At 38.1% G+C, this 13,083-nt stretch overlaps 1 protein-coding gene across 5 annotated transcripts in view; it reads left to right on the top strand.

Annotated features, from left to right (window-relative positions):
* Nucleotides 1-13,083, top strand: part of IPO11 (importin 11) — a 98,759-nt gene that overhangs the window by 43,415 nt on the left and 42,261 nt on the right. For all 5 annotated transcript variants that reach the window (XM_040580152.1, XM_040580150.1, XM_040580151.1 and 2 more), the window contains exons 19-24: nucleotides 3,149-3,275; nucleotides 4,376-4,409; nucleotides 4,580-4,620; nucleotides 5,705-5,821; nucleotides 7,208-7,321; nucleotides 12,731-12,846. In XM_040580152.1, the coding sequence (XP_040436086.1) occupies nucleotides 3,149-3,275; nucleotides 4,376-4,409; nucleotides 4,580-4,620; nucleotides 5,705-5,821; nucleotides 7,208-7,321; nucleotides 12,731-12,846 (549 nt within the window). The remainder of the gene's footprint in view (nucleotides 1-3,148; nucleotides 3,276-4,375; nucleotides 4,410-4,579; nucleotides 4,621-5,704; nucleotides 5,822-7,207; nucleotides 7,322-12,730; nucleotides 12,847-13,083) is intronic.

The raw sequence follows: 13,083 nt of genomic DNA, 5'->3' as shown, positions 1-13,083 counted from the left end.
GAAGGTATTTAGGTCTCCTGGGACCCCGGCGCCCTTTAGGCAGAAAAGTCCAACCGAAACCTGTTGGATAATCTCTGTAAAACCTAGCTTAGCCCAAGTAGTGATTTGCTTTTCTCTCCTAGTTTAAATACAAGCCCTTTGTAGCACTGTTCTGTTAATTTTGCCAGCAGTAAAGTGGGGAAGTAACTATTAGGGTTGTGTTGTAAAGTGTGAATGATTACAGGCTGATTCTACATAGAGTGTTATATAGCCCATCTGCTGTGGATTTTCCTTCTTGGCAAGGTCCCTTGCACTTGGATGGCTTTCACATGGGTACCTTTTTTTTGTTTAGCAGATATCATGGGGTGTTCTGAAAGATATTTTTTTTTGACATCTGAGTACAGACCGAGCTGTCCATCTCTACAGACTAGAAGACAGTGTCCTCCCTGTTCCTCAAACTGTCACTCTTCCCTCTGCAGAAGGACAGTGACTGCATTTGTACCTGCTAATCCTCATCAGATGAGTTCCAAATCATCCTTTGACTCTGAAGAAATATGTCCTGTTTCTTTCATCAGTCATTAGCAGTGACCCTAGTGTCCTTTGAAGAATTCTACTGGGTTTTTTTTCTCCTACCTTTGCAGTTTGTCCCAGACATAATTGTTACCTGATTCGTTTGATAATACTTTTCAAATGCTAGTTAAAAATTCCTGATGTACAAATACAGTACGATTTCACGTAGAGTGGAAAATCCTGCTAAACTTAGTAATATCAAAATGTTTCTTTTCATTACCATGCACTTTTATAAAAAATTAATTACTTTTAGATGTATAACCTTAATTCAGAGTCACAGAATGATTGCCACAGTTGTCTACCTGGTGTCTACTAATGTTCTTACTCGTTCTCTCATTAGTCTTTGATCTCAACTTCACTGTGCTGTCTACCAGTGGCCAAGTACTTCTAATGGTTAGGTTAAATGTCAGAAGAGCAGGAAGCACTTTTGTGAATGATTGATCCTTTGTTATTATGCCACACCAGCACTGATCTCTGAACAAAGCCACCATGGTATTTGCAGCACATGCTTTTTTTAGTATTTTCGCTATATCCACAAACAGCATAAGTAAAACTGACAGAAGTCTTCTACAGTTGATATAGTTGTACTTACAGTCAGTCAGACACCTGTCTAACCATTTGGTTAGAGTTTGTGATGTCCCAGGATGAAATTCCTCTGGGAACAGAAGCGTGCAGAAGTTCTATAGTTATCCTTTGTCTGAAGCCTTGTTTGCTTCAAGTGCTTCTACTGCCAGCATCATTGGAGGCCACCATGTCAATAAGGGGAGATGGTAATAGTAGTTTCAGTGGAGTGCTGCTTTATTGACAGCTTCAGGAATACATATGCAGTTCAGATTAAGTGGACTGGGGGGCATGATCTGCTGCCCCACAGAATGCCCCGTGATGATTAGCATGCATGTTCACAAACTAGTTCATGTTTGGCAGCACAAACCTATGTCTTGTTAGCAGTGACCATAGCATTTGCTGTGTTTTGTTTTCTTTGAATGTTTCATTGTCTGTTGTGAGTTGAAGAATCAGTCAGCAATATTCAGGCGAGCAGAGGCTATCTTTATTCGGCAGCGCTGGGTGCATGGGGGATCGCTCCACCCAAGTCATGCACACCGAGGGAACCCTTCAGCCCCCTCTTTATCAAGTCACACATGTCTATTCATTAACAGTCTGGGAAGTCATTAACATATCTCGAACCTGGACAATTAACACATTCTCATTCAATGATTTCATATATCTTCAGGTTAACAATATTAACATATCCTGTGCCTGGACAATTAGCACACTCCCTGTCACCCATTTGGATGTAGTGCATCTTCAAGTTAATTTAAGGATTTAGTACATCCTCAAGTTAACAATAAGGGTCTCCTCAGATAAACATGAGCACACCTTCTTTAAATAAATCATATATGGCCCATTATTCAGTTGATACTGTCAACCATGACTATAGCAGTAGGAGAAAAAGGGGATTAATAAAAAAATATTCTTAAAGATTTTTAGAAACATTGCGTTGCCAAATTTATCACTTGTCATAACATTTAGTTTTGTACTAATTAAGGAGAAACTTTTCTGTAATAGGATAGTAATTTATTGAATACAATTTTTTGCAGTAATTAAATCTTAAGGCAACTTTTCCTGCTGAGAAAGAAAGTATTGATGTGACAACACTGGAATACTTTTACTGCTTTTTAGCTTTATGTTCCAGACGAGTGAACTGCTGCATACATGCTACTTCCACAACCTTCTTGTTCTCAGAAGGTGTGCTTTGTTAATTATCTCACGGTTATGGAATGTTTAATGAATGACATTTATTAAATGTAAAGAAGCCTCAGTAACTTCAGTTTAAATTGCTGTCTTGATGGCTTACAAGGCAGAAGTTCATCGAATGGAAAATATATTTAGCCAAAAGAATTTTTGTTAAAAATTTTGTATAGGATTCATCTTCCATAGCTTTTTGTATGTGCAGGTTAAACATTTAAAGCTGACCTACTGTTCCTGATTAGCAGAGAAAAACAGCAGCTGTAGGGAGTGCTTTTCTCAGTCATTGTTAGGCAATTCAGCTTATTGTTGTCCTGGTTTTTTGTCCTGTTGACTCTAAAGCTAATGTCATTTTTTTCTGAGGATAGTTTTAGACTGATGACATGAAATACTCCGGCTGTTGCTGTAATGCAGTAGTTAAGTTTGCATTTTTAAATTGATCTGACCTAAAGTTTTGAGCATAAAAGGAATGTCAAGGAAACTGCTCGAAACTGGTGAAAGCAGTAGGTGCCGTGATGGCAGTAATAAATATAAGATTTATTGTTTGTTTATTTTATTGGTGTGCTCTTTGAAGAACAAACTGTATCTCTAGTGAGACCTTCAAGATTCAGTCATTTAGGATAAAAATTCTTTTTCAGACTAAGCTGGATACTAAACCTTCTAGTGAAGAATTTTGATGAAAAGGAATTCTGTACTAAAGTTCTAAAGTTGATCTTGACAAACTAAATCTTTTACTCATTGTTTTGAAGAATGCTGTTTTCCTAGTGACTCTTAAATTTCTTTTTCATCAAAGTATTCAACAACAGCAAGTATAATGGGTTCATGAGTACAATTTTTTTCCCTGATTTTAAAGATACAAACCAATACGCCGACGAGTAATTTGGCTGATTGGACAGTGGATTTCTGTAAAATTCAAATCAGACTTGAGACCTGTGTTATATGAGGCAATTCGTAACTTGCTTCAAGACCAGGACTTAGTGGTAAGTATAGTAAGTGATGTTTTGGATTACACATTTGTTCTGTAAACACAGGTGAAACTTAAATACCATACCTTGTGTGAACTTGATTTAGAATTTAATGACATCATACCTTAAAGTCTGTTGTGTCTTGCAAAAGATAATCTGTTGGGAATTGAGGGGGTGTTGAACTGGGGAGATGTTGAGCAACAAGGTCAAAAACATGAAACGAGCTCTTAAAGTATTTACTAGGTGATGTCTTTGGTGGCGAAATGAATGGCAACAGCAACAGTCCGCTTTGTAGGGCGACAGTTGTGAAGTGTCTTCAGATTAATTTATAAACAAATGAACACTCTGTGTAGGTGTAACAGGGTTATTCTGTGGCTAGTCTCTGCAGTATACAGTATTATTTAAGCATCAACATAATTATCTGCTGGTAGAATATGATAAATGGCATTGGTTGGTAAGCTGTTGAATAAAATTCTGCGGTTTTAAGCTACAATTTCACTTTACTAGCAGGTGAGGTTGAGTTGAGAAGCTGGTTTCAAGACTGTTTCTTTTGGTTTTATTTTTAAACAAACAGACCTGGCAGCCAACAAATGAACCTAGCTAGTTTGTTATTTAAGTGTTAGTAATTGACAATCATAACAGTTATTTCTGTGATTGCAGACAGCTTTAGTAGAGCAGGATGTGTTTCTGTGTCAACGTTGTGACTGTTTTCACTTAATGCTTTCTGAGCATCTGAACCATCTACCAGGGAAGAACAAGCCCATACATACTTTTTGGGTGACAGCAAGCCATAAGATAATTCCGTACTAAATTCCTTTTCTATTGCAGGAGTTTTTATAACAGGCTAGATATCTTCTTTAATTCTTTTGTGACCTTCATGAAGATTTTGCCCTAGTAGTTTCTCCAGGTGGTACCACTATAGCAATGCCAAATAAAAATGTAAAGGATACTAAAAGCAAATTAAAATGTTTTAGTTGAACTACCTACGTTTCTTAGAGGAGGACAGAATGCATAGGATGATTCAGTTGCCAAAACAGCAGCTGGTTTGATATTGTCAGAGATATCAAAAAGTTTAATGGATGTATGCATGATGCTTCTTTACTTCTGTCTTTCAGGTCCGTATTGAGACAGCTACGACACTGAAGTTAAATATCCTTTTATTGGCAAAAATGTTTGATTAGTTTCCAGAGTTACCAGAAAATAAATAATTTTAAACTTGGTACCAAATTCTTCACATTATAATTTTTCTGTATCTGTGGAATATTTGCTTGAGTCTTGTATCCATCTGCAATCTGTATTTTTCCTCAATGTTTGTTTACCTGTAGATGACTTCGAGTTCAGAACTGACCAATTCTTACCGGTAAGAGCATTTATATGGGCATATTCTGATAAGCAGACAGATCCATAGAAAAAGCAGGAAAAAAAATGTCATTTTCATTTTAAACCACACTATTTAGTAATCAGTACGTGTGTATGTCTTTTTTTTTTTTTTTTCCCAGTCTTCATACTGCTGCTGCTAAGGTTGCTAATGTGCAATATACAGAGAGACAATTCAAACCCTTTTAGTGCTATGACTATTGCAACTTCCTAGTATTGTGTTTAGTACTATATATACCGTGTGTTATCAGATGCAGGTTTCTTCATGCTAAGACAATATGAATGCTGTATTTTAATAATTACATCTCCACAGTAGTGTGGCTTTCCAGTATGCCTATTTCACACACTACTTTCCAACTTGCTGTTTCATGCAAATACTAAATATAAGCATGTGGTTAAATAGTGCCTTTAAAAAACCCACAGAATTTCTCAGTCTTCTATATTTGTGTTCTTTACAGTGGTCGTTACTGTTGTCATTAGGTAAACAATGAAATGTTAGCAATAAATACAGCAAAGATTTATTTGGATCACTCAAATTTAGCAGGTGCTTTTTCTTATTTGGTTGACTTCCATGTTCATTGCAACTCACTTAAGAATAAACAAAATAAAAATGCAGAGTGCATCTACACTGTAACCATTGGAATTGTTTAAGATGTCTTTTTGAGTTCACTATATAGATTTTATTTACTGACCCCAAAGCTGGAAGGCTTTCCTTTGGTTTGGCTCTTAACAAAGTGCTTCTTCTAGAGAGACAGCCTTCAGCTTTATTTATCGTATTTTATCTGTGAAGTTGTGTTCACGCTTACCAAAACGTGAAAAGGATATATGCTCAAACTGATCATGTGTGCACTGTTACATAAGAGCATATCTGAATTTTTTTAATCTTGTTTAGGCAGTGATTGGCTAGCGTGCATTTTTCCAAATGAGACTAACATTTTGCACACTTTGTACGTGTCTTTTAAAGTTCATGGATGTCTTGAAGTTATAATCACACAGGAAAATCACCAATCCATGTCACCAGTTTTATTTGTGGTGGTCTAATCTGTAATTGTTTATTTTTCTTGTAGTATCTGGAATCCATGTTTACACTGCTCTTTCAACTACTTCAGGAAGTAACACAATGTGATACCAAAATGCATGTTCTTCACGTTCTGTCTTGTGTGATTGAAAGAGTCAATACGCAGGTATTTTTTTTTTAAGATACATTTCAGTGTTTGCTTTGTACTAAGAACACAGAGGAGGACTTTATATTTTTGGCTTTTACAAAAATAGGAGAAAAATGTCATGAATTAATAGACTGGTTATTGTTTTTGGTAGATGCCTGCATTGTTTACATTACTTGGTTCTTTTTTCACTTTTCAGTTCTTGTTTGTCTTTTCTGTAAAATGTTCTTGCTCGGTTACTACTTTATTTACTTTGGACTTTTTTTATTGACTCACCTTTTAGAGCACAGAAAGTCTTTAACTGCTTATCTTACTGCTTTTCTTGCAATTTTCTTTTTCTTTAATAGTAATTTATTCTAATTGTATCATCTTGTATCTGAACTAGGGTTTTATTAAATCTTACATATCAGGAGAGACATTTTAGGGAACAAGATGTTCCACACTCTTCCACACTCCTAGGGACCGCACAGTCAAATTTGTAATCTCTCATTGGCACTGATAGGGATCACGGGTGCCTGTACAGCACTCTCCTTAACTGCATGAAAAGTTTCAAGTTCACATCGGGAATTTTCAGTACTTCCTTCGTAGTGTTAAATTATATTCTTCAGCTTACACATAAAGAAATTGAAGAAGTTTTTGCAAAATTAAAAAAGGATTTGTTGACTGCTTTTGACTCAGTTTTTTTTTCACGAGGTGGCTGTTTTAAGGACAGACATGATTGAGTTTACCTCCTTTCTCAAGTAATCCTGTCTGACCACCAAATGAAGCTTTCCTAATTGTCCCTTGTAGAAAAAAAAGTCAACATGACAACAGATTTCCCTGCCTTTTTAGATCAGTTAAGAGAAGCAGCAGAAAAAAACAAGTTGAGAAAGAACCTTTAAATCTGGTTAATTCCTAATTAAATACTTTAGAAGACAAATAGATTAACCTTTTAGTATTGTAGAACATCACAGAAAAACTTTAGGCTGGGACATACCTCTGGAGGCATATAGTCCAACCCTTGCTCAAAGGATGGATAACTTCAGAGCTTATTCAGCGTTTTGGGGTTTTTTTTACTGCGTCTTAGGAATTACGCTGAAGTGAAAAATATATTAAGATGAAAATATATCTGGTTATCAAATTAAGTATTTTTTTGTGTGTTCTGTTTACTACTTAGGCCCAATTGACATGCACAAATATTACCCTAAGTAATGTGTTCTTTTCAAAATGCTGTGCAGTCAGAGGTTACTTCAGTCATAGAGTATGGAATACAGGGTTTTAGAAAGAGGAGAGGGAGTAAATTAAAGCGAACTCTCTGTGTTTTTACTATGAAGAAAGCAGCTCTTAAATGTTTCATAAATCATGCTTGGGATAAATTGATGGCCTTGTTCCACACATTAAGAAACAAATTTGTCTTCTGAACTTCAGATACAACCATATGTAGGATGTTTGGTTCAGTATTTACCGCTCCTTTGGAAACAGAGTGAGGAACACAATATGCTACGATGTGCCATTCTAACCACCCTAATCCATCTCGTCCAGGTAAGGTGTCAGAAACCCATAAATGTCAGTGTCTCCTACAGTTCTTTCTCAGACATGCCTACATGTTCGGTGTGTGTATATGTATATAGGTAAAATTAAGGTATATTTTGGTTTTATAGGCTATTTCTAAATGCTTTTCGGTCTTACAATAAAGATAAATACTATATCTAACAATAAAGGTTCTCTGATAGTGGAGGTAAGCATGGCTAATGTTAATCACTTAACTACTTTGTTTCCAGGGGCTTGATCAGTAAAAGCAGTTCTTGAGGCAGATTTGCTTGTGTTATGGCAGGGGTTGGTTTTGTAATCATGGAATTGAGTCGTCTTCAGTGACTATGTGAAAGAGCTTGTTCTGGCTCCCTGTATTTCCCAGCTGGCAGTAGGAGTATTGGTCTCTTCTCACAATAGTCGTGTGTGGTTCAGACTTGGTTCTGCACTATAGGCACATCTGTTTCCCCATTGCTTTCCATTCAGCTCCCAGGGATGTGGAATTTCTATTTTGATTGCAAACTTTCTGTGAAGATGATCCATGTTTAAATTGCAGGCCAAGGTATGGGTCACCACCGCAAATTTCACTTTGCCTGTTCTTTAGATTTGCATTTTAATTCAGACTAGTGTAAAACATTTCTTGTTTAAATCATAACTGTTAGGTTTAATGTCTCTCAAGGGCATCAACTAATGGGTCATCTAGTTTATTTGAAATTCCAACCTTTTTATTGTTACCATTACATTTTTACTGCATAGCCTCTGATATCTGTTACATCCTTTTACAATGATTTCTGCAACATTTTTTATATAGCGTATGGGAATATTTCATCCCTTCTTAAATATCCTAGTTTTAAATAGCAGCTCTGAGCTGTCTTTGTTATGTAATTAATTTGTATCACATCCTGCTACTTCTATTTCCATCTCTCTGATCTTTTTTCTTCTTTAGAGAATTTATCTGTGCTCATAATTTTATTTTTAGCTATACTTGAACACTCTTCTTCTTAATGTCCATTTTAAAACTGAGTGGTCAGAACTATTGAAATGGCTGTGAGCCAGCAACTAACACCTTACCTTTGTGACTGTGACTTCTAAGTGTAATAAGTGATAGTCATATTAAGAATAGAGGTGAACATAGTGATCTCAGACCATTGTTTTTCTGTAATTCTTTTTTAAATAGATATCTTTTTGTTTTTCTGTAATTTTTTAAAAAATATACATCTGTATGTTGTCGGGAACTTTTCCTTTCCAGAATATATTGCTTGCGTTTATCAGCCTTAGATTTCATTTCCCCATAGTTGTTTAGGTAAGTTGTTTAATTCACTTAGTGTCTTATAGTTCTCAAAACTAAAGAAGTCTAGATGAGTTTAGGTCCCAGATTTTGCCATATAGCATTAATAGCTATGTTGACCCACATTGCATGTAAGTGGAAGTTGCTGGTAATCTGTAGTCAAATAAATAACTATTGCCTTTTTAGAATCATAGAATCCTTTAGGTTGGAAAAGACTAAGATAATTGAGTCCAGCTGTTAACCTAGCACTGCCAAGTCTGCCACTAAACCATTCGCTAAGCCACATCTACGCATTTGTTAAGTACCTCCAGGGATGGTGACTCAACCACTTCCCTGGGCAGCCTATTCCAATGTTTGGCAACCTTTACAGTGAAGAAATTTTTCTTGAGGTTCAATCTAAACCTCCCCTGGTGCAGCTGGAGGCCATTTCCTCTTGTCCTATCACATGCTGTTTGGGAGAAGAGATCGACAACCACAGGCAGCTGTAGAGAGCAGTAAGGTCTACTCTGAGCCTCCTTTTCTCCAGGTTAAACCACCCCAGCTCCCTCAGCTGCTTTTCATAAGACTTGTGCTCCAGACCCTTCATCAGCTTTGTTGCCCTTCTCTGGACACGCTCCAGCACCTCAGTGTCCCTCCTGCAGTGAGGGGCCCAACACTGAACCCAGTATTTGAGGTGCGGCCTCACCAGTGCCCAGTACAGGGGGACAATCTCTGCCCCAGCCCTGCTGGCCACACTGCTTCTGACACCAGCCAGGGTGCTGCTGGCCTCCTTGGCCACCTGGGCACCCTGCTGGCTCATGCCCAGCCGGCTGCCGACCAGCACCCCCAGGCCCTTTCCCACCAGGCCCTTTCCAGCCGCTCTGCCCCAGCCTGTAGCGCTGTGTGGGGCTGGTGTGACCCAGCTGCAGGACCCGGCACGGAGCCTTCTTGAACCTCATCCAGCTGGCCTCGGCCCACCGGTCCGGCATGTCCAGACCCCTCTGCAGAGCCTCCTGCCCTCCCGCAGATCAACGCTCCCCCCAGCTTGGTGTCATCTGCAAACTTAATGAGGGTGCATCCGATCCCCTCATCCAGATCATTGATAAAGATATTAAATGGACCTGGCCCCAGTACTGAGCCCTGGGGAACACCACTTGTGACCAGCCACCAACTGGATTTGACTCCATTCGCCACCACCACTCTTTGGACAGAGCCATGCAGCTGGTTTTTTACTCAGTGAAGAGTATGTGCATTCAAGCCATGAGCAGCCAATTTCTTCAGGTGAATGCTGTGGGAGATGATGTCAAAGGTTTTACTGAAGTCCAAGTAGACAACATCCACAGCCTTTGCCCCGTGCACTAAGTGGGTCACCTTGCCCTAGAAGGAGATGAGGTTCATCAAGCAGGACCTGCCTTTCATAAACCCATGCTGGCTGGGCCTGATCCCCTGCTTCTTCTGGATGTGCTGCATGATGTCACTCAAAATGAGCTTCTTGGGTGGTTTTGATTCTTGATGGTAACTTCCCTGTTTTTCTATACATCTACAAAAAATTCCCTAATTCCTCTGTAGGCTTACTGCAATACCTTGGCAGAGAATTTTGAAAGCCTGTAAAAATTACTAGCTGCTTGCTTTATTGAGAGACGATAGTTAAAATTAACTGAATTTCTTATTAGTGAAGGAAAAGATCTTGGTATAATCAATTAATGCTAGCACTTGGAATATCTGTTCTGTAGGTAGTAAAAATGTAAACAAATGTAGTATGCTCCTGAGAAAAGATTTGTCAAATAAGCCAGTAAATGGTTAGATTACCTGCAGAATCTGTGCTGTTCAGCATTGCTTTAGTATGGACTATATGCCATCCCACTTTCTCCAACCCTACTACATCTCAAAAAAGAGCAGGAATAGCAAAGATCAAAAGAAGTGCTCCTAGGCTGTAGGGCATTGTCCATAGGGGAACAGACTGTGAATATGCAGGCAATGTTGAACTTCTGGAAATGCATGATTTAAAAGGAGATAGTATTGTAGAGGTTAACAGTGTAGAGAAAGTGGAAGGGGAATGACTAGTCGTTGCAACTAAAGGGACAATTAGGGTTCCTTTAAAAGTGTAGTTAATTTGAACAAAGATAAAACATATTTCACAATAAACAAATTGTCATGTGAAGAGGCGGAGGGGAAATCCTCTCAACCCCAGGTGTTTGATCTGTCTATCAGTGCCCCAGGAAAGCCCCCTCACTGAACAGCCCCGCTGGATCGGGGGGCAACTCAACTGCCTTGTTCAGGGAAACATGCCAACAGCATCAGGGGGGCCCCTCGTCAGGTCTTCCCACTTTACCTGAGTGTCTTACCCACTGCTGGCAACTGCTGGTGCCCACAAAGGACTCACACTAACGATTTACAGAATAACACTCTTCATTATAAAATTGTGACAAGATAAGGTTCATGATTGCTGGTGATAGGGACTGTCTGCAAAAACAAGTTTGAAGTGATATACAACCAAACTATACACAACCAAAACATTAATTAGTAATGCCAGCTAGAACGAGTTAGTTATTTAGCATCCATAAGTCAAAGATCTTACCCAATAGGCATCCCTATGGGGGAGAAGGCAGGTGCAGCCCATTGACTGATCCCAGAAGTTACGATTGAGTCTTCCCTAACTTCTCCCCTCATTCATTCACCTTTTATACTTTACTCTCAGGTGAGCTTGAGTGACTCTACTCATACATTTTTACATTATTGATTGGTATAAACTCCTCTCGCTTTCATTTAAAGACATAGTTGATAAGAAATAGTGCATGCTCAGTGAGGGGTGGTCATGCCTTGGAGGTGAGTAACTTTGGGGTGGAGATGTGTGTTCGTATTGTAACAAGATTACAATGAGAAAGGTTCATCTAAGAATAGTTTTAACACAGTTGTTGGCTCACCGATGGACATCTCTTACATTTCACATTTGACAGTTGCTGTGCAGCCTATCGGCTGTACGGCACCACCAAGTTCCCAGTCCTGCAGGGAGCACAGCAGAACCTGGCCAGGGGCTCTCCACTCTGCTCCACCTCCACTGCTCCTCTAGGACAGCAGGTTGTGTTGCCTAGGGAACCATGGTGGAGTAGATTCTGTGCATGCCAACTGTCCGAAAGTGGCAACTGTATTTTTCCCTAAAAAGGTTGTTAGAATACGACACCTTCTGTTAGGTTTATAATTTCCCCTCTCCAAGCAATTTTCCCACACAAATCATGGAGCTTCTTATTACTGGTCCCAGTGGAGGTCAGAAATATAGGTGGACACAAAGACATGAGAGAAGTTTGTAGAAGATTCTTTTTCTTTTAAGCCAACTTTGTTTAAATAATTCCGCCTTCACTTAGAAACATCAAATAATTTTAAACTTAGCAGATTCCAAATATAGTATATTATGCAAATGAAGCATTCAACTAGTCTCAGCTCTCTTAAGTAGTAATATTAAAAAATATGCAGATAGTTCCCAATTTAAGAATTCTATTCCTTTTAGGATTAATTTATGATTAGTTTTGACAATAGTTACATTTAGCTTACTTTTAAAAATTGGGTTTTCTTATTAAATGATTGCTGAAAAAATTCTCACCTCTGTGTTCTTGAGGAGACGTCTTTGTGTTATGGCTCATGAATCATTTCAAAAAAAGAAATCCCTGGAGTCAGCTCTGAATCTCTGTGTAGCAATGAAAACAAATCCTTCTCCTGATTCTCAGAATATGTCAAAGATGTAGTATGTGGTAAGGTCCAAGGAGTAATTTTTTCTTGATCTTTGTAACATTTTATTCAGCATTTAGTATTTCATATTTGTTAGAGCTGTGACTTCTCCTAGACAGTGAATGACCGGTGAATGTTTTTAGGTTTGTTTGTTTGTATTGTTGTTTTTTTTTTTCTTCTTGCAGTCCATTGATAAGCTGCTTGTTTTTAAAAAACTTACGTAATTTTCTCAAGATACATTAAGAGAAAATTCAGGAGTATCGGGACTATTCTGTTGTTCTATGAAGTGGATGCAAGTTCAACATTTGATTTCTTGAATGCACGTTTACAGTATGCAAATAGAACAGCATCACAGATCTTTTTCAATGCTATTCTTGAAATGCTTCAGTTGAGGTTTTTAAAGTATTTTATTAACATTTTTTATTTTATAGGGACTGGGAGCAGACAGCAAAAATCTCTATCCTTTCCTGCTTCCTGTTATTCAGCTAAGTACAGATGTTTCTCAGCCTCCCCATGTCTATCTTCTGGAAGATGGTTTGGAGTTGTGGTAAGAATGTTTTTTATTAGTTTCTAATTTTTGAAATGTTGTTTTGGTATACCCAGAAGGTGGGCGGAGAAAGAGGTTTAAAAAAACCCTGTGACTGCATTAAGAATTTATATGTTGTTATTTTACCCTGATATCATCTATATACCTTTTCTCAGAAGAGATGAAGTTATGATGTTAATAGAAGAAACACATTTTAAAAATAACTTTTTAAAATTTTAAAATAGAAATTATTTTTCA

The sequence above is a fragment of the Falco naumanni genome, chromosome Z, assembly GCF_017639655.2.
Source record: "Falco naumanni isolate bFalNau1 chromosome Z, bFalNau1.pat, whole genome shotgun sequence".
NCBI lineage: Eukaryota > Metazoa > Chordata > Aves > Falconiformes > Falconidae > Falco > Falco naumanni.
Note: the sequence above shows the minus strand (reverse complement) of the source record. Positions and strands in the feature narration are given on the sequence as shown.